Raw genomic sequence first — 26,276 nt, forward strand, 5'->3', positions numbered from 1 at the left:
GATATCATGTGGTATTTTCTTTTTGAGAGAAGTATTCCAGCTAATCGGTGGAGAAGGAAATGGTAGAATGGGACTATCACCATGTCGTAAACCCTTGTGAAGAATACATTTAGGTAATGATCCTTAATGGCCACTAGCATCACAAGGAAGAAAGACACCCCCACAAGATGTGCCTTCAAGTTTGTTGGTTTTTTTTCTTTTTCTTTTTTTGGCTGTGGCATGCAGCAGCTTCATGTGGGAGCTCAGACCAGAGACTGAACCCGGGCTGCAGCAGTCCTAAAAGCACCAAGTCCTAACCACTAGACCACCAGGAAACTGGGGGGGCCTCCAGATGGAAGTATACAGCACTGCCCATGATGTACCCTTGCACCCCAATCCAACCTAGATCCACTCAGACCCCCTGACCTGGTCCCAGGAGCAACAGGGGACAGAGGAACTGCTAGACTGTCATTCAACAATCATCAGCTAATGTAAATGACCAAATGTAGGGTGTGGGGAATTACAGAGGACAAATCATCCAATTTTATCCAAAATAGAAGAGAAAAAACTTACAAATAGAGGAAACTTGAGAGACATTTCAACCAAATGTGACGTGAACTTTTGAACCATGACCTAAATAAAGTAAATGTCAGATTACATTCAGGAGACCATCGGAAAAGGGTGCCCCCACTGGATATTCAATGAGATTAAAGAACTGCGGACAATTTTTTTTAATTGTGCTTATGTTTTTACTCTTAAAGGGACATATTAAAATGATTACAAACACAATGATACAATGTCTGGGATTTTCTTCAAAATAGTGCAATGAGGATCAACTATCCTTCAACAAACCTTTAAAAAATGAAGAAAAAAAACAATCCAAGTAGTTCCTACTGTGGTGCAATGGGATCGGCAGAGTCTCTACAGCACCAGGGCACAGGTTCAATCCCCTGGCCTGGTACACTGGGTTAAAGGAGCTGGCTCATCATAGTTTGCAACTCTGGCTGGGATCTGATCCCTTGCCTGGGAACTCCGTAAGCCCTGGAGTAGCCAAAAATGAAAGAAAGAAAAAAAAAATGCAATAAGCCAGTGGAAGTGGCTGAGGGTATACTTGAAAAGCCATGAGTTGATTGTTGTTGAATCAAAGTTCCAAGTGCATAGAGCTTTCTTATACTACTTTCCATCATTTTGACTTTTGGAAACATTTGAAATTTTCCATAATAAGACAATTAAGAGAAACGATGATGTGGAGGAGTGTGAGGTACCAAGCACCGGGCCTAAGATAGAATCAAGGATGTTTCTGTACAAGGGCATATAGCCAATATTTTGTAATAACTGTAAATAGAAAGTAACCTTTCAAAATTGTATAAAAAATAAATGTAAAAATTGTTTTTGGAGTTCCCATTGGGGCTCAGCGGGAATGAACCCAACTAGTATCCATGAGGATTGGGGTTTGATCCCTGACCTTGTTCAATGGGTTAAGGATTCTGAGTTGCTGTAGCTGTGGTGTAGGCTGGCAGCTGCAGCTCGGATTCGACCCCTAAGCCAGGAACTTCCATATGCTGTGGGTAAGGCCCTCAAAAAAATTTTTTTTTTGTTTTTAAAAGGGAAAAGATAATGATACTTGCCTCACCCTACCCCACTCCCCCTGAAAACAAGAGTGTGGTCAGGTAAGTCCTGTCAGCTTTTCTTGTGGATGGCAGGGAAGGGGAACTGAAAAGACTGAGGGGCAACTTCTGTAAGTCTGAAGGCCCTAGGGTTTGAGCCAGTGACCACAGCTTTGGAGGGAGGTGGGGGTTAGGATGAGGGTGGTGACTAGCTGAGGCCTGTAGCTGATAGTGAAAAAATAAAAGCCAAGACTTGGGTGTGAGTCTAAGGGCTCAGCAGCTGCAGGCCTGTTTCTATTAGCCTGTGAGCGTCTCTGAGCAACAAACCTGTAAGTAATCGTGCGTCTTAATGGGTAGAAAAAGAGCTATTTCGCTTATTTAACGAACATGGATTACACACATGATGTCTGCTAGCTAAGGTGGACTCAGAAAAACAGCAAAGACAATCCCGGCCTTGAAGAAACTCAAGTAGTTGAAGACTAAAAACTGTATTTAGAAAGCAGTAGTGCTGGCACCTCATTATGCATAAGCATAACATACACAAGCAACGTGCAAATTAGGAGCACCCAAGTTTGCTTTTAGGAACTGGGGAAGGTTTCACAGAAGAAATAGCTTTGGAGTTAAACCTTGAAATTGAAGTTGGTGTTTGCCAGGACAAGAGCCAGGAGCAGGTTGATTTCAGAAAGTAGGAAATGATTGTGCCAGATGTAGCATGAAACTGCAAAGGCCTCTTCTGGAAACTACAAGTATTTGTTTTGCTACAGCAAATCATGGCTGTCCTTGGCCATTTCCTAGCCTGCCATGACCAGCATAACTGATCTCCCTATTCTAGGCCTGGGACAAGAAGAAGAAGGTCTCAAGCCCTGGGATCCTTTCAGCCTTTGGAAAACTAGTTTCCTAATGGGAAAGGGAGAGGAGATCCAATTTCAAGAAAAACTTATGGGTTGTGGGCTGCATTTTGGAGCAGCATCTTAAAACACTCAGTCCAAGAAAGGCTTAACAACAGAGGACTCATGAGAGCGTGTAAGGCCCAACAAAACGCCTGATGTGAGTGGTAGCAACCTACTTCCTGCGATTACAGGTCCTTGTACAAAAAAGGAAGATGAGTCAGTCAGAAATCAGTGTTCTAAACCTCTTTTCCTGCTAAGACTTCCTTTCCAGAGCAGTTTCATGTGCACTATCACCCGATTTTTATTTCCAAACAACAAATTTTCTTTTTATATTTAATGCTGTACCATTTAAGTGCTCATCTGAACAAGTAGTGCGATGCAATGACTTCAATACTAAAGATTATACATAAAATACTGAAATCGGTAACATAAAGTATCTGGAAAAGACGTGTAGCTTTGGAGTTTCTAAACTAATTTTCAAAGTTTTAGATAAGCAAGGCCTTCGCCATGTGCCTCGCACAGTAAATTCTTCATAAACATCCGTTCGGCGATTTTACACAACAGCGCTCCCACGCCTCCGGCCGGTTAGCAAAGAAGCTTCCCGTTTCTGCGGCGGTCACTTCCCCCGGCTTCGTTCAGCGTGCTACAAGTCCCGTTGCACAAACTCGGCCACTGGCCACGGGGTGACGCGGCTTGGCGCAAACTGTCGCGTCATTCGCTCACACCCGAGCCTTGGTCCGCAGGCTCCCCGGGTTCCGGGACCTCCAAGCGGCAGAAAGGTGGAGACGCTCTCAAGCACTGGAAGATCTCCGCCCGAGCGCACCTCACTGGGGTCTGCAGGGGGGGAGGAACTGGCCCAGGCCCCGCCCCCGCCCCTCCGCCGCTCCGCCAGGTGCGCGTGCGCCGCAGCCCCGCCCTCGCCGCGCCCCTCCCGTCCCTCCTCCAGGTGCGCGTGCGCCGCGGCCCCGCCTGCCGCCCGGACTCTCTTTTCCCGGGCTCGGCCGCCGGCGGCCGCTTCTCTGCTCTCCTCAGAGCCCTTGTACGCGCGCTCCCTCCGGCCCTCCGGGAGTCGCCCGGCGGCAGGGGCCATGGCGTGGCGGCGGCGGCGGCTCCAGGCCCGCGGCGCGTTGGCGCTGCTAGCGCTGGCCCTGTGCTCCCCCGGCGCCCGGGGCCGGGCACTCGAGTGGTTCTCGGCGGTGGTGAGCACCGAATACGTGGACCCGCAGACCAACCGGACCGTGCGGAGCGTCTCGGAAAGCGGCCGCTTCGGCGACAGCTCGCCTAAGGAGGGCGCGCACGGCCTGGTGGGCGTCCCGCGCGCGGAAGACCGCGACCCCGAGGGCTGCGAGCCCTACACGCGCTTCCTCGTGCCCGGCGTTCAAGGGGCCGCGCCTTGGGTCGCGCTGGTGGCGCGCGGGGGCTGCACCTTCAAGGACAAGGTCTTGGCAGCGGCTCGAAGAAACGCCTCGGCGGTGGTCCTGTACAACGAGGAGCACTACGGGAACTTCACTTCGCCCATGTCCCACGCGGGTGAGGTGCCGGGGCGCGGGGACGGAGTGGGTGTCTGCGCCGCGGTCCCGGCCGACGGCCGGGTCCTCAGACCCTACCCCGAGGGGCAGCAGCAAGGAGGGCTAGAGGCGGGACAGCGATGGGCTCCCACTGTCGGGAACCACGGGGGAAGCTCTAGGTTTACTGGGTGTGACCCCCCCCCACACACCCCGGGTGCTCTTAGGAGGGAGACCAGCCTTCGAACAAGATTAAATCTTCTCCCTGGGTCCTTCAGGTCAAGAGAAGTGTCTTCTGCAGGGCAGTGGGAAGAACGGAAGAAATTAAAACCCACTGGAGGAGGATGGTGGTTCTCACGGATAGAAAGTCTCCTGGTTCCTAATCGTGGGTCCCTTGCCAGGCGGCCTCGCCCCGAGGCAGGTGGAGCAGGAGTAGGAGCATTCCAGGGTCTGGCTTTCTTCGCTTTCCTAAAACATGTCAATATGCTAAACCTGGAGTCAGAAAACCTGGCCTTAAGTTGGGGTACTGTTTTCTCACGTGCTAAATAGAAGGTTGCAGTGCTGGCTCTACTCCCAGTCCGATTCTTTGAGGCTTGAGTTTAGAGGAAAATTTTTAAGTTGCAATCATACTTTTTGCCAGGCGACCCTTCCCACATACACGATTCTCCAGGGCAGCAGGTCACATCTTCTAGAAGTCGTGAGAGTCTAGGAGGCATATTTTGCAAGGGTATCATTCTTAGAACTGAAATCCAAGTAATAATTTGATCATCAGTGAACATGGCAGTATTTCTGTGAGGCCTTGTGAGAGCAAGAGTCATTCTGAACTTAATGTGATTAAAATCTTTCTTTAAAGTTGCTGCTGCTGCAAGTCAGAGCCTTTTTTCTGTGCTTTTATTTTGTTCTGTTTTAGCCTCTTTAATGCAGTTTCAGAATCTGCCCGGTAAAGTGAGGACAGAAAAGTGACTTTAGATTTGGCTGATTTTAGCAGAATGATAGGAACATAAGTCCATTAGGAGGTGAGGAAGTGGGGACTCAAGGTGGTTGGCTGTAAGGGTTCAGGAGGGGTTTGAGAAATGGGCATAAACTGTAGGCCAGGGCGGGGTGGGGGAGCACAGCAGCAAGGCATGTTGAAATTGGATGGAGCAATCTGGTACGGATCTCTGATGGCCAGGAGGTCACCGAAAGAGTCTGGCCTTTGAGAAGGAAGGTGGCTGTGTCCTGGATACTTGGGGGTTGACCTCAGAAAGGAGAGGGGAAATTCCTCAGTTAACAACAGAGAGGAAGTGGGTTTGGAGAGGAAATGGGAACAGATGTCCTCATGGTGGCATTGAGTGAGGCACCACCTTTGGTGCAGTTATTCCAATTGTGCTTTGGACCCAAGTCATGTTACCTCAAGACTGCAGTGAAAAGTCCTGTCGGGTTTTACACAGCATCCCAGATACAGCCAGTAGACAGGGTTCCATCAAAGAAAGCAGGCAGGCAGCCTGTGAGGGTTCTCTAATGCTGGGTCCTTGCCAGCACGTCTGAGTTTACCTCTGTTTTTTGGCGGTGCCAGTGGCATGCAGAAGTTCCCAGGCCAGGAGTTTCCTTGTGGCTCAAGGGTAGCGAACCAGACTAGTATCCATGAGGATTTGGGTTTGATCCTTGGCCTCACTCAGTGGGTTAAGAGTCTAGTGTTTCTGTGAGCTGCTGTGTAGGTCACAGGTGCAGCTCTGATTCAGTCCCTAGCCTGAGAATTTCCATGTTGCAGGTGTGGCCCTAAAAAAGAAAAAAAAAAAGTTCCCAGGCCAGGGATTGAACCAGTGCCACAGCAGTGACAGTGCTGAGTCCTTAACTGTCAGGCCACCAGGGAACTCTCTGAATCTACTTCCTAATGTGGGCTCACCCCACCCACAGCAGTTCTTTTCCAGCCCACAGTTTTCTGTTAACTGCATTTTTCGATAATAACATTTACATCTTTCCAGCTAGGGAGTTCCCATGGTGGCACAGCAGAAATGAATCCAACTAGTATCTATGAGAATGTGGGTTTGGTCCCTGGCTTCGCTCGGTGGGTCAGGTATCCGGCAGTGCCGTGAGCTGTGGTATAGTTTGCAGATATGGCTCAGATCTGGCGTGGCTGTGGCTGTGGCATAGGCTGGCAGCTGCAGCTCCTGTTGGACCTCTAGCCTGGGTACTTTCATATGCCACGAGTGTGGCCCATAAAAAAAGCAAAAAAAAAAAAACCTTTTCAGGCTAATAGCATTTGTTCTAATCATGGTTCAGCAACATGCTTCCTTGTATTTTAACATCTAATTTTTTTTTTTAAGTGCGAAAGTTCCCAGTGCAGAGTCAGGTACTTTTAACCCCATTTTACAGATGAGAAAACTAATGCCCAAAGAATTTCAGTGACTGGCCTTTGGTACCATGGTGATCTATGACCAGATCATTCTCTGTTGTGGGGGCCTGTCCTGGCCTCTACCCATGAGTACCAGCACACCCGGGCAGCTGTGACAACCAAAAATGTCTCCAGATGTGGCCAAATATCCGGGAGGCAGAAAGAGTGATAATATCAGCCAATATTTTGAACCACTGACTTAAAGAGAGACTAATCTGGTAGCAGTGTCACCAGAGGGTTAAACAGAGGGAAAGCTGGGAACAGGGGACGCACCTGTGGTCCAAGCAGAAATGTAAGGGCCTATACCACAGTGGTAACTATTAGTGGGAAAGAATGACCCTGTCATTCTCAGAACTCTGCCCTCTGGGGACCAGGGTACAGATGTGTCATGGCTTTTTTTTTTTTTTTTTTTTTTTTTTTTTTTGGCCGCCTCACACCATATGGAATTCTCAGACTAGAAATAAGAACGGAAGAGTTCCTGTCATGATTCAGTGGTTAACAAATCTGATTGGCATCCATGAGGACGCAGTTTGATCCCTGGCCTTGCTCAGTGAGTTAAGGATCCGGCATTGCCATGAACTGTGGTGTAGGTTGCAGATGCGGTTCGGATCCTGTGTGGCTGTGGCTGTGGCTATGCCCCGCAGCTGTAGCTCTGATATGACTCTTAGCCTGGGAACCTCTATATGCCTAGGGTGTGGCTCTAAAAAGCAAAAAAAAAAAAAAAGATTAGGAATGGAGTAAGCAGAATTAAGTCAGAAGAGGAACCAGCTTTGACTTGAATTTGAAGTGTCATGCCGAACCTTAACGACTGCTCAGACTTGGGTTTCTTGTGTTTTGTCAGAATGTGGCCAGAGCCAGCAGAAACCAGTGATCATCGGTTCTGTGTTGCTGTGTGACACTGGGACACTATGAAATAGGTCAAGGTGGCTGCTGGTAGACTCCAGTCATGATGGTCTCCTCCCAAGTCTCAGAATATCAACATTTTTTCTTAAACCTGTTGCTTGACGACTAGAATCCAGTATAAGACATTTGTGTTTAAATCGGTAATTTGGGGGGTTCTAAAATAAATCATGACTTAATTAGGACAGCTATAAGGATTGCTAGTCAAATGCCTAAAGCCAGTTCCTTTTTCTTTGGCAGATAGATAGATACAGAACAGCTACGCTGGGCCAAGTATGGCACCTGCTTGAGGGTAGAAATGCCTAAGACCACTGCAGACTTTGAGGAGTTCACAGCCAATAAACAGACCTTTTTAGGCATTATGGGAGCCATAAACAGACCTCCCTAGGCAATAACGGTTTGGACCATGAGAGCATTATATGCACAGGTGCTTAGAAAGCATCAAGGAAGGGCACCTGATACAGATCATGCAAACATGATAAGTTAGTTTGACCATGAATGTAAGAACTGAGATAAGTCAAATCATGGAGGCAGAAGCCGGGTGGGGGAGAGAATATGGAAGTTAAGTTATTGGAAAACAAGAAGCAACCATGGGTTTCTCTTGCTGGAACTTCAGAGTGTATTTCTTGTTTGCTGCATCAGTTTTCTAGAACAGAAATCTAATCCACTACTTTAAATATTTTAAGAGTTCCCATCTCCTTCAAGAGAGTGTTGAAGTCCACTTGAAATAGTTTCCTTGGGAGGAGACATGGTACCCTGGACTCGAATGTGACCCTCCAGAATTTTGAAGCTGTTGACCAAGATGGATTTTTTTGGTTGTTGTTTTCTTTTGAGAAGGCGATAAGGGGAACTGTTATTTGGCAAGTAGGTTTATGATCACGTGCTGTGTACAGGACCTTGCTCTGAGTGTAGGACAGAAACAGACTGCCTTCCAGGAGTGTTCCTGTTAGTGGTGGGGTCTCTGGGGACTTGGGGCCGTGGGGGGCAGCGGCGGCGGCAGGCAGGCAGGCGCTACACAGGATGCTCCTTTTTGGCCAAATGTGATTGGTAGCGATGTGAGGCCATGGGAAGAAAAACATTCAAGGGGCTCTTTGTTCCCCTGCCCCAAGACTGAGTGTGCCTTCTGTGAGGAAATTCGGCTGCTTGGTTTGGAAATCAGCTGTGACTTGCTCTCATGTGCCACCAGCCCCCTCCCCCCCCCCGCCCCCTTCCAGGACTGTCTGGGGAGGGTTACTCCGCTGCCCTGCACCAGTTATCCCCAAACAGGCCCCCCAAAAGCCAGTCACAGGATAGAAGTCTTCATTCTGAGTTTAATATAAAGTCGTTTCCAGAAGCCATCTTACTACTGTAATTAGAGTATAGCAAATGGTTTAGCCCTTAGCCCAGACTATATATATATATATATATATTTTTTTTTTTTTTTTTAATGATTTCTTGTAACTTAGCGAACTAAGAATTTCCTCGGTGAAAACTTTCTGATGCTGGAGATGTTTTCAGTTTAAGGTGTCCTTCTGATAATCGTGGAGTGTCTGCAGCCTCTCCCTTGAGGTTTCCAGTGTTCTCAGCACTGGAAATATTGAATATTGAAATATTCATTCAACAAGTATTTATGAAACACTAATGTGCTGGGTTCTTTGTGCTGCACAGGGGATAATGGGATAAATGGGATGCCTGGATGTATATTTAGTCACTAACCAAACCGGACCAGTCACCACCCCAGATAGGCTTTTGTGATGGTCTCGCAGCCTCAGAAAGCTCCCGTCTTTTGCTTGGTGACCTCTTCCTTGTCCATCTTCCTCTCACTTCCCAGCGAAAGAGTCCCCTCCCACCCCAAGGGAAATGACTGCAACCTTTCTGCAGCTTTTTTGTTATTCCACGTTCCTGCTAAATAAGTGACAGTCCAAAATAGAAAAGTTCTCGTCCCCATTTTACAGCTGAAGAAATATTCTCAGAGGACCAGTCCTTGGTTGTCAGGGAGATTTGAACCCAGCCCTTGTGGCCTGTCTGGCCACCCAGACACCACCCCCCCCCCGCCCCCGCATCAAGGGGGCAGGGCAGAGGTACCCCTAGGAGCTGGGTCTCCAGGCCCTGAAACAAGAGGGGGAGTGAACAACTCTTTTAAGGTTCCTCTGCCCTTGTCTGTAAAATGATAACTCACCTTTTTCTGCCTCCAGTGAGATGTCCAAGTGCTTCAGAGTTGACTTTCCCCATCAACACCGAGAGATCATTGTATCAGTACCATGGCATAGAAACTGTCTTGTTTTCTGTTAAAAAAGGAGGAGCCAGATACCTGGGATTCACGAGACTGATCTTTCTACTTTAGTCGGTGCTTGAGATTTTCCAGCAAAGGAAATTTAATTTATAGGAAAGGCTCGCAGACTGATGAAGTGCCCCATAACCATAAGTGTTGAAGCTTTCATCCTTGTTGCTATGTTTGTCTCGAGGCCACTAGATGTTGATTCCCTGTAGGCAGGAAATGCCTTCTCCTTAGTGAGTCTCCCCAGGGATGGCAGACAGCCATGGTGCTCGCTAAGTGACACTTTTAGGGCTAGGTCATGGGATTGGCCTCCAGACAGGAGCCACTGGAGAAGGGTGCCCTTCTGGTGTTTCAGTAACTAAATCCCGACAGACAGCCGAGGGTCATGGCAGATTTGCTACAGATTAAATTTCTCTCTTGGGTAAAATAGTATTAGGGTGTGGTGTCAGTGTAGTGCCAGTGAACAGTCTTTAAATGTATTTTTTATTTTATTATTATTATTTTTTAAATGTATTTTTATTATTTTTTTGTCTTTTTAGGGCCACACCTGCAGCACGTGGAGGTTCCCAGGCTTGGGGTTGAATGAGGTGCTGTAGCCGTCGTGTCTACACCACAGCCACAGCAACGCCAGATCTAAGCCACCTCTGTGACCTACACCACAGCTCATGGCAACCCTGGATCCTTTAACCCACTGAGTGAGGCCAGGGATTGAACCTGCATCCTCACGGATACTAGTCAGATTCGTTTGCACTGAGCCACAATGGGAACTCCCCAAATGTATTTTTTAAAATTAAATTTTGAGTAGGTAATAAGTACACTTGGTAGAGAATTTTAATTCTGTCCCACTCCCCCTGCCCCCCAGGCAGTCAGGGTCCCCAGTCTCTGCGGTGGTCTTCAGGGTAGTCTGTATTGATACGACCATGGGGACCTCTTGTCCACAGTTTTATACACTGCTTTCTTTCTCTTGTTTTCAGTACTGTCAGCATTAACAGAACCGCTGCCTTCATCTGTGTACACATACTATAATTTATATATTTTCTTACTGGTGGACTTTTAAATTGTGATCCCTAAAACTTAGGGAAAATGTTGCCAATGAACCTCTTTAACAGTTCCTCCTGTGTGCATACACAAGTCTATCTGGGATTAAGTTCTCAGATGTGGAATTGCTGGGTCAAGGAGACACGTGCATTTAAAAACCTGTTAATAGCCATTGCCCTCCATACCGGATTGTAATCATTCACTACCCCAGCAAGAGTGCAGATTTGTGCTCTTTAATCCTGCCAGTATGGTGCGTCAGACTTTTTGATGTTTGCCAGTCTTTTAGGTTTAATGTTTTCATTTGTAACATATCTTTTCATATGTTTAAAATCCATTTGTTGGAGTTCCCATTGTGTCTCAGTGGGTTAAGAACCTGACACCGTGTCCGTGAGGTTGCAGATTTGATCCCTGGCCATGCTCAGTGGGTTAAGGATCCAGCATTGCCGTGAGCTGTGGTGTAGGTCACAGGTGGAGCTTGGATCTCAAGTTGCCATGGCTGTGGCGAAGGTCTTAATTGCAGCTCTGATTCGATCCCTAGCTTGGGAACTTCCATATGCCGCAGGTGTGGCCCTAAAAAGAAAAAAAAAAATCCATTTGTTGAGGGGTGACCATAATGTGTACAGGATTTCTATTTCGAGGGTGATGAAGGTGTTAGGGATTAGATAGTGGTAGTGGTACCTTTAGGAGTATACTGAAAACCATCAAATCATACACATTTAAAGGGTGAATTTTATGTTGTGAATTACATCTCACTGAAGCTGCCGGCTTTTGGGTTTTTTTTTTTTTTAAATCCCTTTTGTATTTTATTTTCTGCAAAGTGACCTCATTTCCTTGATTTTTCTGTTGCTCTCTTTCTTAGAGGAAATGAGTTTTTTGTTTTTGTTAGGTTACATGTATTTTCCCCCTGTGGACCATATACTCTTTTGATCAGGAATCTTTGATTTTTGCTTTCTTTTAGCCAGGGCAGAAAATTTTTGTCTTTATATAGTTGGTTAGTTGGTTAAATCTTTTTCTTTAGTGTATTTTTTCAGTAACCTCTGAGGCGATTTTTCACACTTGGAAAAGTTTTTTAATAGCATTTTTTAATTCCTTTGTTTCTTCTGGCTCTTTTGTATTTTCTTTTTTTTATATATTTAAATCTTTGATTTGGTGGGAATTTATTTGGGCATAAGTTGAGAGGAAGGGATGCAGCTTTTTTTATCCTTGGGTGAAAATTGCAGTCACACTGGTTTTTAAAAAAATTATCCATTTTACCCCATTGATTTGAACTTCCACTTGTATCATTTACTGAATTTTTTCATGTATTTGCGTCTGGTTTCTGGACTTCTCTCCCATCCTGGTTATCATCATGTGCTACTTGAATTCCTTTGACATAAAGGCTTGTCCTGGTTTTACTCTTTACAAAGTTTTCCTGATCTTTTTTTTTCTTTTTACAGCCGCACCTTCGGCATATGGAGGTTCCCAGGCTAGGGGTCAAATCGGAGCTGCAGCTGCCGGCCTACGCCACAGCCACAGCAATGCTAGATCCTTAACCCACTGAGCAAGGCCAGGGATTGATCCTGCATCCTCATAGAGTCTATGTCAAGTTCTCAATCCAGTAAGCCACAGTGGGAACTTCTTCCTGATTATTCTTATTTTTCCCCCAAGTGAACTTTTTTAAGGTTTTTTAAATCCTACTAATAATTTAAGAAATAAATTTCTAGATGAGTCATCTAAAATTGCTATGTTATCCTATTTTATTTCTCTCTTACTTTTGTCTTATGTCTTCTCAGGCCCTTGGGGCAACGTGAAATAATAGTGATCATAGTAGAAATCCTCCGACTGCCTCCCAGAGTTAATGAGATGCTTTCAGCGTACCTGTTTTTTTTTTTTTTTTTTTTTTTTTTTTGTCTTTTTGCCATTTCTTGGGCCGCTCCCTCGGCATATGGAGGTTCCCAGGCTAGGGGTCGAATCGGAGCTGTAGCCACCAGCCTAGGCCAGAGCCACAACAATGCGGGATCCAAGCCGCATCTGCGACCTACACCACAGCTCACGGCAATGCCGGATCGTCAACCCACTGAGCAAGGGCAGGGACCGAACCCGCAACCTCATGGTTCCTAGTCGGATTCGTTAACCACTGCGCCACGACGGGACCTCCCTCAGCGTACCTGTTAACATTTCAACACAAGTGAAATTGGTCTGCGTGGTTCTTCTGTTGGTATTTTGTTACCATTTTTGGTTTATTATCTTGGAAATAATTTTAAAGATCTCCTTTTTATTTTTTTTTAATCTGCTGTGAATACTTTATTTTTGTCTTTTTTTAGGGCCACACCCATGGCATATGAAGGTTCCCAAGCTATGGGGTCGAATCGGGGCTACAGCTGCTGGCCTACACCACAGCCACAGCAATGAGGGATCTGAGCCGTGTCTTCGACCTACACCACAGTTCAGGGGGGCAACGCCCAATCCTTAACCCACTGAGCAAGCCAGGAATTGAACCTGTGTCCTCATGAATACTAGTCAGGTTCATTAACCACTGAGCCACAACGGAAACTTGTGCTGTGAACACTTTAAATGTCATTCATGTTACCTGCTCTGTTGAAAGATTTGGAGGTAGAATTCACCCGTGAAACAGAACCGGGAGTCAGGGGTTAGGTGGGGGCTCTTGCTTTCTAGGGGGTAGTTCTTTATGATTTATCCTACTCATGGAAGCAGTCTCCTCTCTGGAAACAGATCCTCCTTGAACAGGATCCATTTCATCACAGTTTTCAGTTGTATATGCAGGAAGCTCAACTGTCTCTGTATCTTATTTTGTCTTCCTGTTGATTTCTTTGTTCTTTCCTCCAGGAACTGGAGATACAGTGGTCATTATGGTTAGCTACCCAAAAGGAAGAGAAATTTTGGAGCTGGTGCAAAAAGACATTCCAGTCAAAATGACCATAGGGGTTGGCACCCGCCACGTCCAGGAGTTCCTCAGTGGTCAGTCAGTGGTGTTTGTGGCCATCGCCTTCATCACCATGATGATCATCTCCTTAGCCTGGCTAATCTTTTACTATATCCAGCGCTTCCTGTATACGGGCTCTCAGTTTGGAAGTCAGGTAATCATGGATAACTCTTTCTATATTTGGTTTTAATTTTTTTTTTGTCTATAGTTGCTTTTCAACGATAGTTCCTAAATATTTCCCCTGCATGTTGCTAGAAGGTATTGGGCAGTATTCTTAATTTCATTATCACTCAGTATCTAAGTGTTGGCGTTCCCTGCTGGCGCAGCAGGTTAAGTATCTGGCATTGCCATTGCAGTGCCTGGAGTCACTGCTGTGGCACGGGTTCAGTCCCAGGCCCAGGAACTTCTACGTGCCATGGGCGTGGCCCCCCAAAAAAAGAAAAAAAGAAGAGAAACTTTAGGTATTCATAGGCGGGGGTGGGGTGGGGTGGTGACATAAGTTTTAAATTAGAATGAATTAAACTTTCTGTCCTAGGGGAAATGAGTTACCTTTAAACCCAGGTCACGTTCTGTCCCTGCAGAGTCCTCTGACCTTTCCAGACGTAAAGGGATGACAAAAGGCTGTGGGGTAGAGGAACTGGGGTCTACCAGGCCTCCCCTCTTTATTCCGGAGCTGCAGTCAGAGCTGTTGAAGAACCAGAGGCGTCCCCAGGTGGCCTCTGGACCCCACACTCACCTTGTTGCCTTGAGAATTGCCCTCGGGGCTCTCTGAGCAAAGGATGGTCATTTCTGGGTCAGCGTCCCTCTCTGACCACGCAGCCCCTTCCTTTTAGGGTCATTAACAGCTGTGAATGTGTCACTCCCCATCCTCAACTGACTACTATTTAAACATAAGTTTGGTTTCTTCTTCAGACATGGAATCGAAAATAAGTAGGAGTTCCCATTGTGGTTCAGCAGGTTAAGAACCCACAATAGTTTCTGAGAAGATGTAGTTTCTCTCCCTGGCCTCGCTCAGTGGGTTAAGGATCTGGTGTTGCTGCAAGCAGTGGTGTAGGTAGCAAGTGCAGCTCAGATTTAATGTTGCTGTGGCTGTGGTGTAGGCTGGCAGCTGTAGCTCTGATTTGGTCCCTATCCTGGGAACCTCCATAAGCTGCAGGTGTGGCTGTAAAAAGAAAAGGAAAAAAGAAAAAGTATTCTTGGAGTTCCCTGATGGCCTAACAGTTAAGGATCTGGTGTTGTCACTGCTGTGACATGGGTTCCATCCCTGGCCCAGGAACTTCCACATGCCTTGGGTGCAGCCGATAAAAGGAAAAGTATTCTTTAACAAACAGCTCCGTGAGGCTGTTCTGAACATTTGGACTTTAATGGTAATTTTTTAACAGTTATTCTCATTGTAGTTATTTAACTTTGCTTTTTTATTTTTTCTGTCTTTTAGGGGCTGCACCCGTGGCATGTGGAGGTTCCCAGGCTAGGGGTTGAGTCGGAGCTATAGCCGGTGGCCTACATCACAGTCACAGTAATGTGGGATCCAAGCCATATCTGTGACCTACACCACAGCTCATGGCAACGCTGGGTCCTTAACCCACTGAGCAAGGCCAGGGATTGGACCTGCATCCTCATGGTTCCTAGTCGGATTCGTTAATCACTGAGCCATGACAAGAACTCCTGCTTTTTAAATGAAAATTTTTTCTGTAAGCTTGCTTATGTTATATGCATTTTTTAAAATAATAACTTAAAATTTTCAACAGTAATAATACTGATTTTTTTCCTACCTAAGAGCCACAGAAAAGAAACAAAGAAAGTTATTGGCCAGCTTCCTCTTCATACTGTAAAGCATGGAGAAAAGGTAATGTTTTCATGGTTTTTGTTTAGGCTAAAATACAAATGTGTTTATATGTGTAAACTCCTTGATCAACTGGAGTTCTGGCTAGTTAGTGTGATTTTTTTTTTTTCCTTTTTTTAAATTTTACTTAGTTAATATACAGCATTTATCAGTTTCAGGTGCACAGCGTAGCAAACTGGCCATATGTCCATTCTTTTTGCCCTTTGTGGTTTTTATAAACTGCTGAGTAGATTTCTTGAGCTGCCCAGTAGGGTTCCGTTCCTCATCACTTCTGTTCTGTGCAGTCATGTGTATGACTTCCCCTCCCCCATCCTTCCCCTCCCCCACAGTTTCCCCTGTGGTAACCATAAGATTGCCTTTGAAATCTGTCCATCTCTTTCTGTTGTATAAACAACCTCCTTTGCATCATTTTTTATTAGATTCTGCATACGAGTGATAGCATACATTTGTCTTTCTCTGACTGACTTCACTCAGTATGAGAATCTCTAGGTCCATCCATGTTGCTGCAAATGGCATTATTTCATTCTTTTTTATGGCTGAATAATATTCATTATTCATTGTGTGTATACACACACACACCTTCTTTATCCGTTTCTCTGTCAGTAGACGTTTAGGTTGTTTCCATGTCTCAGCTCCCCCTGCAATTTGGCCTTTTTTTTTTTTAAAGTATTTTTCACATATGTGTTTATTTTAAAGGAGAGTTATCAGAAACCCTCTTGTGTATGTGAAGAGCCTTCCAGACCTGTGCTGTCGGAGAGGGTACCACTAGCTACATACCCCTCTCTGAATTGAAGTGAATTCACTCAAAATTCAGTTCCTCAGTTACACTGGCTACGTTTCAGATGCTCAGGCAGCCACACTGGCCAATTGCTGCCAGATTGGACTGTGCAGACACGTCCACCCTGTACCTCTTGGTCGAATGCAGGCAACTGCACAGTCTCTACTGCAGACCGTAAGGCTTCAGTCCACCTCTGTTAAATCTCACACTCAGTCACTCAGTCAATTCTCTTAATTACCGGGGGGGGGGGGGGGGGAAATACTGGGATTTATGGAGAGGGGGAGAAAAGATGTTTTTACAACTCTTTTTTAAAAAAAAAGAAACATTGTCACATGTCCAACTTGAGACTTAGGAGGCCAACACTGCACCAGAGTTGAGAAGCCTTTTTGGACTAGAACAGATGATAAATCTCAGAACCTCAGGATAGATTCCTTAAAAGGAGAATGTTGCTGCTGCAGGCAGTTATTCTTTTAATGCCCTGTTTTCCGTGCTGTGAAATGGTAACTGTGTTGACTCAGCCATGGGTCAGTTCAGTTGTTTGGATTTTTGTATGTTTTATCCACTGAGTTATCCAGGCTTCGTCTCCACCACCCCCTGATCACCCCCGCCCTGCCGCCCCATCATAAGTGCCCTTAGGCCCACGTCTCCTCTTTTGACCTTCTTAAAGGACTAGAGCAGAATAACACTTGTTACTTTTGTAGTGCTTTGATTTACAAACTTTGGAATCCGACATTAGTGGTTTATGTGGACTATTTAACACTGAGATACTCTTAGAGTTGTGCTGTTGGCGGCACTCCTTCCCAGGTGTCTTGCCATTGTAACAGCAGTGAACTTTCATAGTTGCAGCCTCCTGGTTTCTTTCCCTGTGGAGGTCTAGAACTGGAAATGTAGAAGAAATAGAAGTTTCCCTACTCCTGGGAAGATGAACTTCTGATTTGCAGATCACAAGGGTCCCTGGGGGAGAATCTTCAGCAGATGCCTGGGACAGACTGTGCCTTTGGCTGGCAGCTCTCTGACAAGCATAGAGTTTTATGTTCCTCTCGAAACATGTCTTCTCTCCTGCCAGAAAATCTGTCCTTAAATATGGGAAGACATAGATTCATATGTGTAATTTCCTGGAGTCCTGGAGAACATAATAAATTGATATTACCCTCTTCCTGTACAAAACATTTTTGAAAATGTGCTTCCACAGACTGTTTTTTGAAACTTGTCGGGAATTAGGCCCACAGCTGTAGCTCTGATTAGACCTCTAGCCCAGGAACTTCCATAATGCCGCAGGTTCAGCCCTATAAAAAAGTAAAAAAAAAGAGGATCCATAAATGGCCCATGAGGATATATAATGTGGATCTTCTGGCAATTTTACATTTTAAATTTGTACAGAAAAGTAATTGTTTTTTCCTAAGTCTACGTCTTGTCCAGTTCTGGAAACTGTGTTTGTTTTCTGATTTTTTTTTCTTGCGGACTCAATCACAGTAATGTATAAGCTTGCAAACCATTGGGAAATGAGAATGATTTTATCATTCTTCCATGGCACGTGGAAACAGGTGATAATGTTTACTTTAGTTGCAATGTAGAATTTTAAGTGCTCTTATAAAGTTAATTTTAATAAATCATTGATAGCAGTATCTACGTGTTTTTACTGCTTCCTTATTAACACGTGACCCATATGGCTAAATATATTTTTAAATAATTATGTTATAGGAGTTCCCATCATGGCTTAATGGAAATGAATCTGACTAGGAACAATGAGGTTGTAGGTTCAATTCCTGGCCTCCCACTCAGTGGGTTAAGGATCTGGTGTTACAATGAGCTGTGGTGTAGGTCTCAGGCACAGCTCAGATCCCGAGTTGCTGCGGCTGTGGTGTAGGCCGTCAGCTATAGCTCCGATTTGACCCCTAGCCTGGGAACCTCCATATGCTGCAGGTACAGCCCTAAAAAGCAAAAAATAAATAAATAAATAATAGTTACGTTATAGCTGTTTAGCTGTGTTCCATATAATTAACTTGCTAAAGTTGCAGGCACTGCTTGCTAGTTCCTGAATCCCTGCCCAGAGACAGTGTCTCATTGGCCTGTTTGGATCACATGACCAGACGAGTTATGCCCACTTTGGTTGATGGGTTGAGGCCAGCTGGATAGATGGGGAGTGGGGACGCTGACACCACTAAAAAGGTCTATGACCTACACATAGTTAGAAGTTGAAATTTTCTCAAAAGACAGCTTATTCTACAGCAATTTTTGTTTGTTTGTTTTTAGCCTCTGTTAATTTCATATGTGAAAAATGTGAAAAACGTAACATTTTAATTTGCAGTTCTTTTTTTTTGGGGGGGTGGTCTTTTTGCCTTTTCTAGGGCTGCTCCCTCGGCATATGGAGGTTCCCAGGCTAGGGGTCTAATCGGAGCTGTAGCCACCGGCCTACACCACAGCCACAGCAACGCCAGATCTGAGCTGCGTCTGCTACCTACACCACAGCTCACAGCAACTCCAGATCCTTAACCACTGAGCAAGGCCAGAGATCGAACCCACAACCTCATGGTTCCTAGTCGATTCGTTAACCACTGAGCCATGATGGGAACTCCTTAATTTGCAATTCTTTTATCACTACTGAGGTGGATATTTTCAGGTACCTAGTCATTTTCATTTTCTCTTTTGCAAGCTGTGACTCTGTTCTGCAGCAAATTCTCATGAAAGTGCTTTATTTGTTTTGTTTTTAATGATTCCAGAAAACAAGTATAAAATTAGATATTCATTCTCTTTATACGTTTTATATTTGAAAAATCATTTATTATAATAAAGCAGACCGTTGCATTAAAATATGATCACTTAAAAACAATGAAGACTAGTCTAGGATTTAAACACTATTCGTGTCTGATTAGGTAGATGATGAAATGTTTTCTTTTTCAGCCAAATTCTTTTTTAAAAAAACAAATCCCTTGATAGTGGTAAAAACAAATACCAAGTAGAAGTTATCTGTTTAATTTCAGGAGGTACCAATGTAGAATAGAATTCGTCATTGTTTTACCCAGGTTGTAATGATTTTCATTTTTGTTTCTATTGTTATAGTAAGCTTTACCAAGAATATACTATATACCCGTAAGGAGATAGTAAATTCTTTCTTCTTCTTTTTACAGGGAATTGATGTCGATGCTGAAAATTGTGCAGTGTGTATTGAAAATTTTAAAGTAAAGGATGTTATCAGAATTTTGCCATGCAAGTACGTTCTTTTACTTCCTGAGCTGTTAAAAATTAACTAGACAAGCTTGAGGATTCTCACCAAAGAGTTGACATACATGTGTTTCCTGATAAGAGGATCTTGCTGTCAAGTGATAGCCTGGGATCATCTCTCTTTTGAGAAAAGAAGCTGGCACTACCCACAGGTCTTCAAGACGCCTCCTGTATTGTTTTACTTAAAAATTGCTTTGCTTGGAGACTTTAGGTGACCATTAAGACCCATTAGGACTTTTCGTCTTAGAAGCACGGCTTCATCAGGATCCTGGGAAAACATGATCCATGTAGTGATGCAGAAGGTGTGCTGTGTGGGGAGAAAGAGTCAAGTGAGACAGGCGCAGGCCCAGGGAGAGGGCCAGGAGCAACTGTCAGACACCCCTCAGGCTTGGCATCTTAGGGCCCTACCGGCAGCATATGGAAGTTCCCAGGCTAGGGGTCGAATTGGAGCTGCAGCTATTGTCCAATACCACAGCCATACAGGATCCGAGCCGCGTCTTCAACCTATACCACAGCTCATGGCAACGCGGGATCCTTAACCCAGGGATCAAACCTATAACCTCATGGTTCCTAGTCTGATTCGTTTCTGCTGCGCCACGACGGGAACTCCAGAAATGTTTTAAAAATAACATTACCTCCTTAGGTATTTTTGTCTATTGTTTTCCACCGAGATGCCTTTTTTCTTAGATTAGGCTTTGCTACTATTTGCACCCCGGGTTTGGGTTCTTTGCGGGGTTGTATAAGTAAATAAATATTCCTCACTTATTTTTATTTTGGCCACAAGAAGTTATGTCTCCTTTTGAATAATAGGATACTTTGATAACTTTTTTAAGAAATTGCTTTGTTACCCGAAAGGTGTACAAAAATTATGTTTTAGGACTGATCAGTTTTCATTACACTTCCCACCTATTAGAAGCAGCTCACAAGTTAACCTACAGTTGTGTTTTGCCTTATGTTTGCAAAATGTATTTGTATATATACCAGTATTTTATAGCAAATTAAGTTCTCAGTAGTTCTGTAGAGGAAATGAAGGAATGAGGATCAGAATAACAAAATTAATTTTCCTGCATGAAGATAGCCAACTTAAATCTACAGGCGTTTCTGTGGGTTGGTGAGTTGAGGTCAGTGTTGGTTGATGGTGTCCTATAGAAAATTAGTAAAAGAGAAAAAAGTTTGTACTCTAGGCCAGTTTAGGTTTAGGGCAAGTCTTTCCCACTTGGGATGCCTCTCAATGAGGAGCCTCGGGCCCATTTCCTTTTAGCGGAAACCCGGGTACTCCTGACAGCTGAGCTGGGGCTTGCACTGGAGCCTTGTATGCACAATCCCTGGTCTTCTTGGTGGGGTGTCCCCTTCCGATTTTCTCCTGTGTTTGAAGTAAACACATTTCCCAGTAAAGCCAACTCGTTTCTTTTTTGTTTTTCAAAATGATTCCTGTGGGTCAGTCATTTTCAGTTTGCGGATGGAAGGGTCCCAGGCCGAGCTGGACCAGGCTGGGTTGTGTCCTGACATGCCGTTATCACTACCTGCACATCCAGACTTCTCTTGGAAGAGAAGGCCTTCCAACAACCACGACAGTAATGATAATGAAGAGTTACAGGGTGTTTATCATGCCCAGCACCCTAGTAATAAGCATGTGACAGCTTGGCTCCTCGGAAGAGCCTGCAGTGTAGTTCCAGAGGCCCAGGGAGCTTGTTCAGAGTCACGTTGCACAGGTGGTCTCTGGGCCTGACCTGTATGGCTCCCACCCTGTGACCCCCTTATCTGTGGTGCAGACAGAATACATAGGCTCATCACCCAGGAGGGGAAGTGAGGCTGTTGGGACGTATCTGAAAATGAAGAAAAATCAATACATATTTTCTTTCTTTTTTTTTTTTATTCTGAAAGTAGTAGATGTTCATTCTAGAAAAATGTAGATGACACAAAAAATACATAACAAGGTTTTTTTTTTTTCCAAACCTACAATCCGAAGATGATTTGTTAATATTTTGTTGTATTTCCATTGGAGTCATTGTATAGACTTCTATAAGGCACGATCAGTTGAGTTCGTTACTCTTAGTTTCTGTTGGGGCTAATTATGCCACAGTTCCCCCTAAAGGCTCACAGAGGCACATAGAAATACATCCTGTGTGATGTGAAAATGAGCCCTGCTCTATTTGTGGAGCGAAGGGAGAATTTCCCTCCAAGTGCCAGGTGGTGTTTAAATTGGAAATTAGAACAGCTAGGGACCCAGGGTAAGTGGGTAGACTGGATGTTGATCTGACAGCATTTGACGTGTAATGAGAAGATGAGTTGGTAGGATGTGTTGTTTCCTTTATAAGATATAAGCATTTATTTTAAAACATTAACACATACTTAATTTTTTTAGGCATATTTTTCATAGAATATGCATTGACCCATGGCTTTTGGATCACCGCACGTGTCCAATGTGTAAACTTGATGTCATCAAAGCCCTGGGATATTGGGTTTGTTGCATTTTTGTTTATATTCAACCTCTGCCCCAATTCTCCCCGAGTGCATCTGTTCTGTTCCCGACCAGAGGCAGGAGTGGACCAAATCCTCCCATCGTCCTGGTGGTTCCTGAAGACTTTCCTCTTTATTAAAAGTGAATTCTTAAGACATTCTTCAAAGTCATTGAACTAAATTTGGTTATAGAATAATATTAGAGGTCTCCCCAGAGTTTGTACGTCCTTGGAGCAATGTCTTTGGTAGAATGTGGGGGGCCAGGCAGTGTCCTGGAAACAAAAAGTATTAGAAAATGTCTCAGCTGGAAGCAGCTGCCTCCTTTTTCCGGCTCCAGGTGCATCTTTGACATAGGAGGAAGCAGATGCCCACACCCCTTGGCTCCAGCCCCCAGGTACCTGGGCCTCAGAGAAATGCATCCTGCACCTAATGTGCTCCGTTCCCTTGCGGTGCTGAGCCGCCAGGGCACCTTCTCAGGAGACAGGAGGGCAGGTGACTCCTCACCTTCCCTGTAGGTCATTCATTACCTTTCCAGCTCCAGCCTCTGTGTGCGTCAGTGCTGTGACTGTCCCTGTCTTACTGACTAGACACACGGCTTACAGACAAGCAGCCCCAGGTGACAGGGCTCAGTAATGGGAAATCAGCCTTCAGATGCAAGTTGACTTTCCTCCAGGGTCTAAGCACTCAGCAATCCAAAAGAGGGGATAGACCTGAAGAGGGAGAAAACAGCTTCTTCCAGATTATTGTTGGATTTTTTTTTAATTGTTTTTAGAGCCTTCATAGAAGCTATTACTGTCTCAGGGTATTCTTGATTAAATATGAATAGTTTTGATATAAAGTGCTTTGAAAGAGGTAATTGAAATATTAAATCTATTTTTTGTTTTAGTTTTTTTGTTGTTTGGTTGGTTTTTTTTGTTTTTTTTTTTTTGGGGGGGGTCTTTGTCTTTTTAGAGCTGTACCCACGGCACTTGGAGGTTTCCAGTCTAGGAGTCCAATCAGAGCTATAGCCCCCTGCCTACACAACAGCCACAACAATGTGGGATCTGAGCCATGTTGATGACCCACACCACAGAGCAATGCTGGATCCTGAATCCACCAAGCGAGGCCAGGGCTCGAACCCGAGTCCTCATGGATACCTGTCAGGTTTATTAACCACTGAGCTGTGACGGGAACTCCCCTTTTAACTCCCCTTTTAGTTTTTTAAAAATTTATTTTATTGACATATAGTCGACTTATAGTGTTGTGTAGTTTCTGCTGTACAGCAAAGTGATTTCATCATACATGGATATATATATTCTTTTCCACTATGGTTTATTATAGCATATGGAATATAATCACTCAAATGTGTTTTTCTTATTGCTGAACATAGAGGTTTTTGGAGCATTTATGATAGAGCTGGAAAGTCCAGAGAGGTTTTGTATGATAATGATCTTGTGTGACTTGAAGCCGTAAGAGCCCCCAAGGCAACAGGCCCCCTTCAGAGTATTTTTCACCCTCTAGTTGGGCGTATCTTGAAAAGGGAGATGAGAGACCGCTCACTGCCTTAATAACCCGTGTGATTTTCTGTATTCTGAATAGTATCTTTTGAGCATGAGTTCCAGAGGCCTCACCGTCAGAATGAGGGGGCAGGAGCAGAAGGATGAGTCTTGCTCATCTACCTGCATGTCTAGATCATGTCTGCTCTACACATTTATTGCATTTATTGTGGTTTTTGATAATGTGGGGCTCTCCTCAGCATGGCAGGCCAGGCTTTCCTAGGAACCATGGCTCATCCCCTCGGCCCCTCACCTTCCTGGGACCTCATTTGAAACGGCAGAAGCCCGGGAGTGTGACAGGTGATTTCTTGGCAGTTTTCCCTCCTCTTTTCCTCCCAAGGATGCACTCTCTGAAGCTCCTTTTGGGTTGTCTTCTTCATTGGTCAGTAATTTTAAACCTGCTTTTCTTTCTTTCTTTTTTTTTTTTGTCTTTTGAGCACCGCACCCATGGCATATGGAGATTCCCAGGCTAGGGGTCTAATCGGAGCTGTTGCTGCCGGCCTATGCCAGAGCCACAGCAATGCCAGATCTGAGCGGCGTCTGCAATCTACACCACAGCTCACGGCAACGCCAGATCCTTAACCCACTGATCGAAGCCAGGGATCGAACCTGCAACCTCATGGTTCCTGGTCGAATTGTTTCCACTGCGCCGCAACGGGAACTCCCTGCTTTTCATTTCTAACCATCTGTGTAAAAGGCATTTCATGGATGTTAGCACTGCAGCTTTTTCATCCTCGATTTTCTTTTTTGGAAAATCTGTCTATGTGTATATTTCTTGTGTTAAAAATCAAGACTCTTTTATAGAAGGTTGAATTGCTGTCGGGATGTAAATTTCAGAAAGCTAGACTCCCTGTCCCCAGAAAGCTCACTTTCTTTTCAGAAGAAACCTATAGTAACTTGAAATCATACTTAAGAAATTAACTTGTCTTGCCTTTAGTTTTTATTTAATCCTTTGACAAATACACCGTTCTCTTTAGAGCCATTGGCGCCCTCTGCATCGGGCAGTATAGGAGTTAAGACCCTCTCCTGCAGTAGCCCTAGTTTTCTGTCTTAGAAAATGACTGAGCAGGGCCGGCAGGCCCTTCACAGACTTTACAGTGGCCCTTTGCTTTGCAGCTGTCACCACTTTGGTGTGTGTTTTGTCCCTGTTGTGTTTGCTCATCGGACAGGCCATTTGCCAGAGGAGGGCTGCGTAAGGTGCTGAGTCTGACCTTGGCTCTGAGGAGACCGAGTCCGATAAGACGCCCCCTTTCCGCCTGGAGGCTCCTGGGGTTTCCCTTCCTGGACTGGAAGGGGGCGGGCAGGCACCCCACACTGCCGGCCAAGGGGGCCTGGCCTGTCTGAAGAGTGCGGGGCACAGAGGAAGGGGGGCTTTAGGGGGCATCTGAGCTGCATGTGTCACAGGTTAGGGTGTCACAGGCAGGTGACACGGCTCAGGGGATGCATGTGTGGGTTTGAGACTGGCAGGTGTTGAGACATGCCTGGACAGATGGGGCGGGCTGTTCAGGAGCTTGGACAGTGCACAGTCCAGCGGGACTTGCTGCTTGGCCAGGCGTCTGTCCTGGGGCTTGGTATCTGGAATTGGGAAGAAGGTTCTAGAACAGTATCTGGGAGTGGGGAGAAGGTTCTAGAATACAGGTGAAGCCAACAGTAGGACCAGGTGGCACAGCTGTATGGTGTCCTCAGTCTCAGCCAGGTTCACAGGACTCCCCTCCCCCCACCTCTAGTCAGTCAATTACCAGCTGTTTTGTCTTATCACAGCACAGCTTTGACTTTGGCATTAATCAAAAAAGGTTTGTGAATAGCCCCCTGAATTTGAGACTTTGTAGTGATGCTTATAGAGTCCGCTGCCTCACTCTCATCTTATTTTCCCCTTTAAAGCAGCCAGTGGGGAAGTGGAGACAGAGTAGCAGCTGCTAGACATCCTTTCTAGAAGGAAGGAGCAGAATCAGGTATCTAGAGGTGACCAGGTATAGCCTGCAGCCTTCTGCTGTTCAGAAGCCTGCTTGTCTCCTGGCACTGGCACCTGGCAGCAGCTAGGGCCATCATGTGAGCTCAGGGCTCCAGCTATAGTGGCCAGCAGATGGCCAGGCTGTCCAGGAAGGCCAGAAGGTGCATTTATGACAAAACTTCACTTTCTGTCACTAGTTTAAAAGATGGCATCGCTTATATCAAGAGGGAAAATAGTTGTTAAAGGAAAAAGCATTTAGGTCTTGAAAAGCTGCTTATTGCAAAGTAAACTCATTTTTCTAGTGAAGCCAAATAAAGAAGATATTGATATGCTTTCTGCCGTAGTCGTAAATCTCTGATATGAATTATGAGCGAGAGGGGCTGGATGAGCTTGATTGCATTACTGAGAAGAGGTGTTCCCTTTGCTCTGACTCTCAAGGGGGAGCTCGAAGATGGGCAGGAGGTGCCGGCCCCGGAACCTGCCCCCGGGGGCGTTTTGGCTGCAGACCTGAGTCTTTCATTACCGGATGGTGACAGAAGTGACAACTCGGTGTCATCCTCCACCAGCGACATTGTGCCACAGTGTGACGGCAGTTTCAAAGAGGACACAGGCGAAAACACAGCCTTACTGGGTAAGTCTCCTGCAGGGTCTAGAACGAAGTGTTGTTGTCAGTGGATGAAAGAAAGTGATGAAAAGAATTCCCTGGTGGCTCAGTGGGTTAAGGATCTGGGGTTGTCACTGCTGTGGCATGAGTTCAGTCCCTGGCCCAGGAACGTCCTGGCTGCAGCCTCGAGATGCTGAAAAACATAAAGGAAAAGTGAAAGCCATAATCCCACACCTGGAAATGCCATTTTAATTTTTTGATGTATTTTCAGGTTTGTTTTGTTTTGTTTTGTTTTCTGTATTTAAGGATGGGGAGAATATCATTTACCTGTTTTTTTCTCCTAATGTGTGAAGCGCTTTCTGTAACAAATAGACAAGATTTTGTGATTAGTACTGCTGTGTGGTAGTACA

At 45.2% G+C, this 26,276-nt stretch overlaps 1 protein-coding gene across 5 annotated transcripts in view; it reads left to right on the plus strand.

Annotated features, from left to right (window-relative positions):
* The first annotated feature begins 3,447 nt into the window (after window positions 1-3,447).
* The window catches only part of RNF149 (ring finger protein 149), a 34,698-nt gene continuing 11,869 nt past the window's right edge, over window positions 3,448-26,276 (plus strand). For 2 of the 5 annotated variants that reach the window (XM_005662360.4, XM_013995949.3), the window contains exons 1-6: window positions 3,448-4,006; window positions 13,377-13,627; window positions 15,251-15,319; window positions 19,223-19,305; window positions 21,682-21,778; window positions 25,701-25,893. In XM_005662360.4, the coding sequence (XP_005662417.2) occupies window positions 3,565-4,006; window positions 13,377-13,627; window positions 15,251-15,319; window positions 19,223-19,305; window positions 21,682-21,778; window positions 25,701-25,893 (1,135 nt within the window). In that variant the 5' untranslated portion in view covers window positions 3,448-3,564. Of the gene's footprint in view, window positions 4,007-13,376; window positions 13,628-15,250; window positions 15,320-19,222; window positions 19,306-21,681; window positions 22,751-23,771; window positions 25,894-26,276 lie in introns of all 5 variants that reach the window. The other 3 variants (XM_085018649.1, XM_085018648.1, XM_085018647.1) reach the window with 2 other exon arrangements.

The sequence above is a fragment of the Sus scrofa genome, chromosome 3 (genome assembly GCF_054392235.1).
Source record: "Sus scrofa isolate SSC_HxYL_T2T_F1_AM1 chromosome 3, Sscrofa_HxYL_maternal_Yorkshire_Landrace_v2.0, whole genome shotgun sequence".
NCBI lineage: Eukaryota > Metazoa > Chordata > Mammalia > Artiodactyla > Suidae > Sus > Sus scrofa.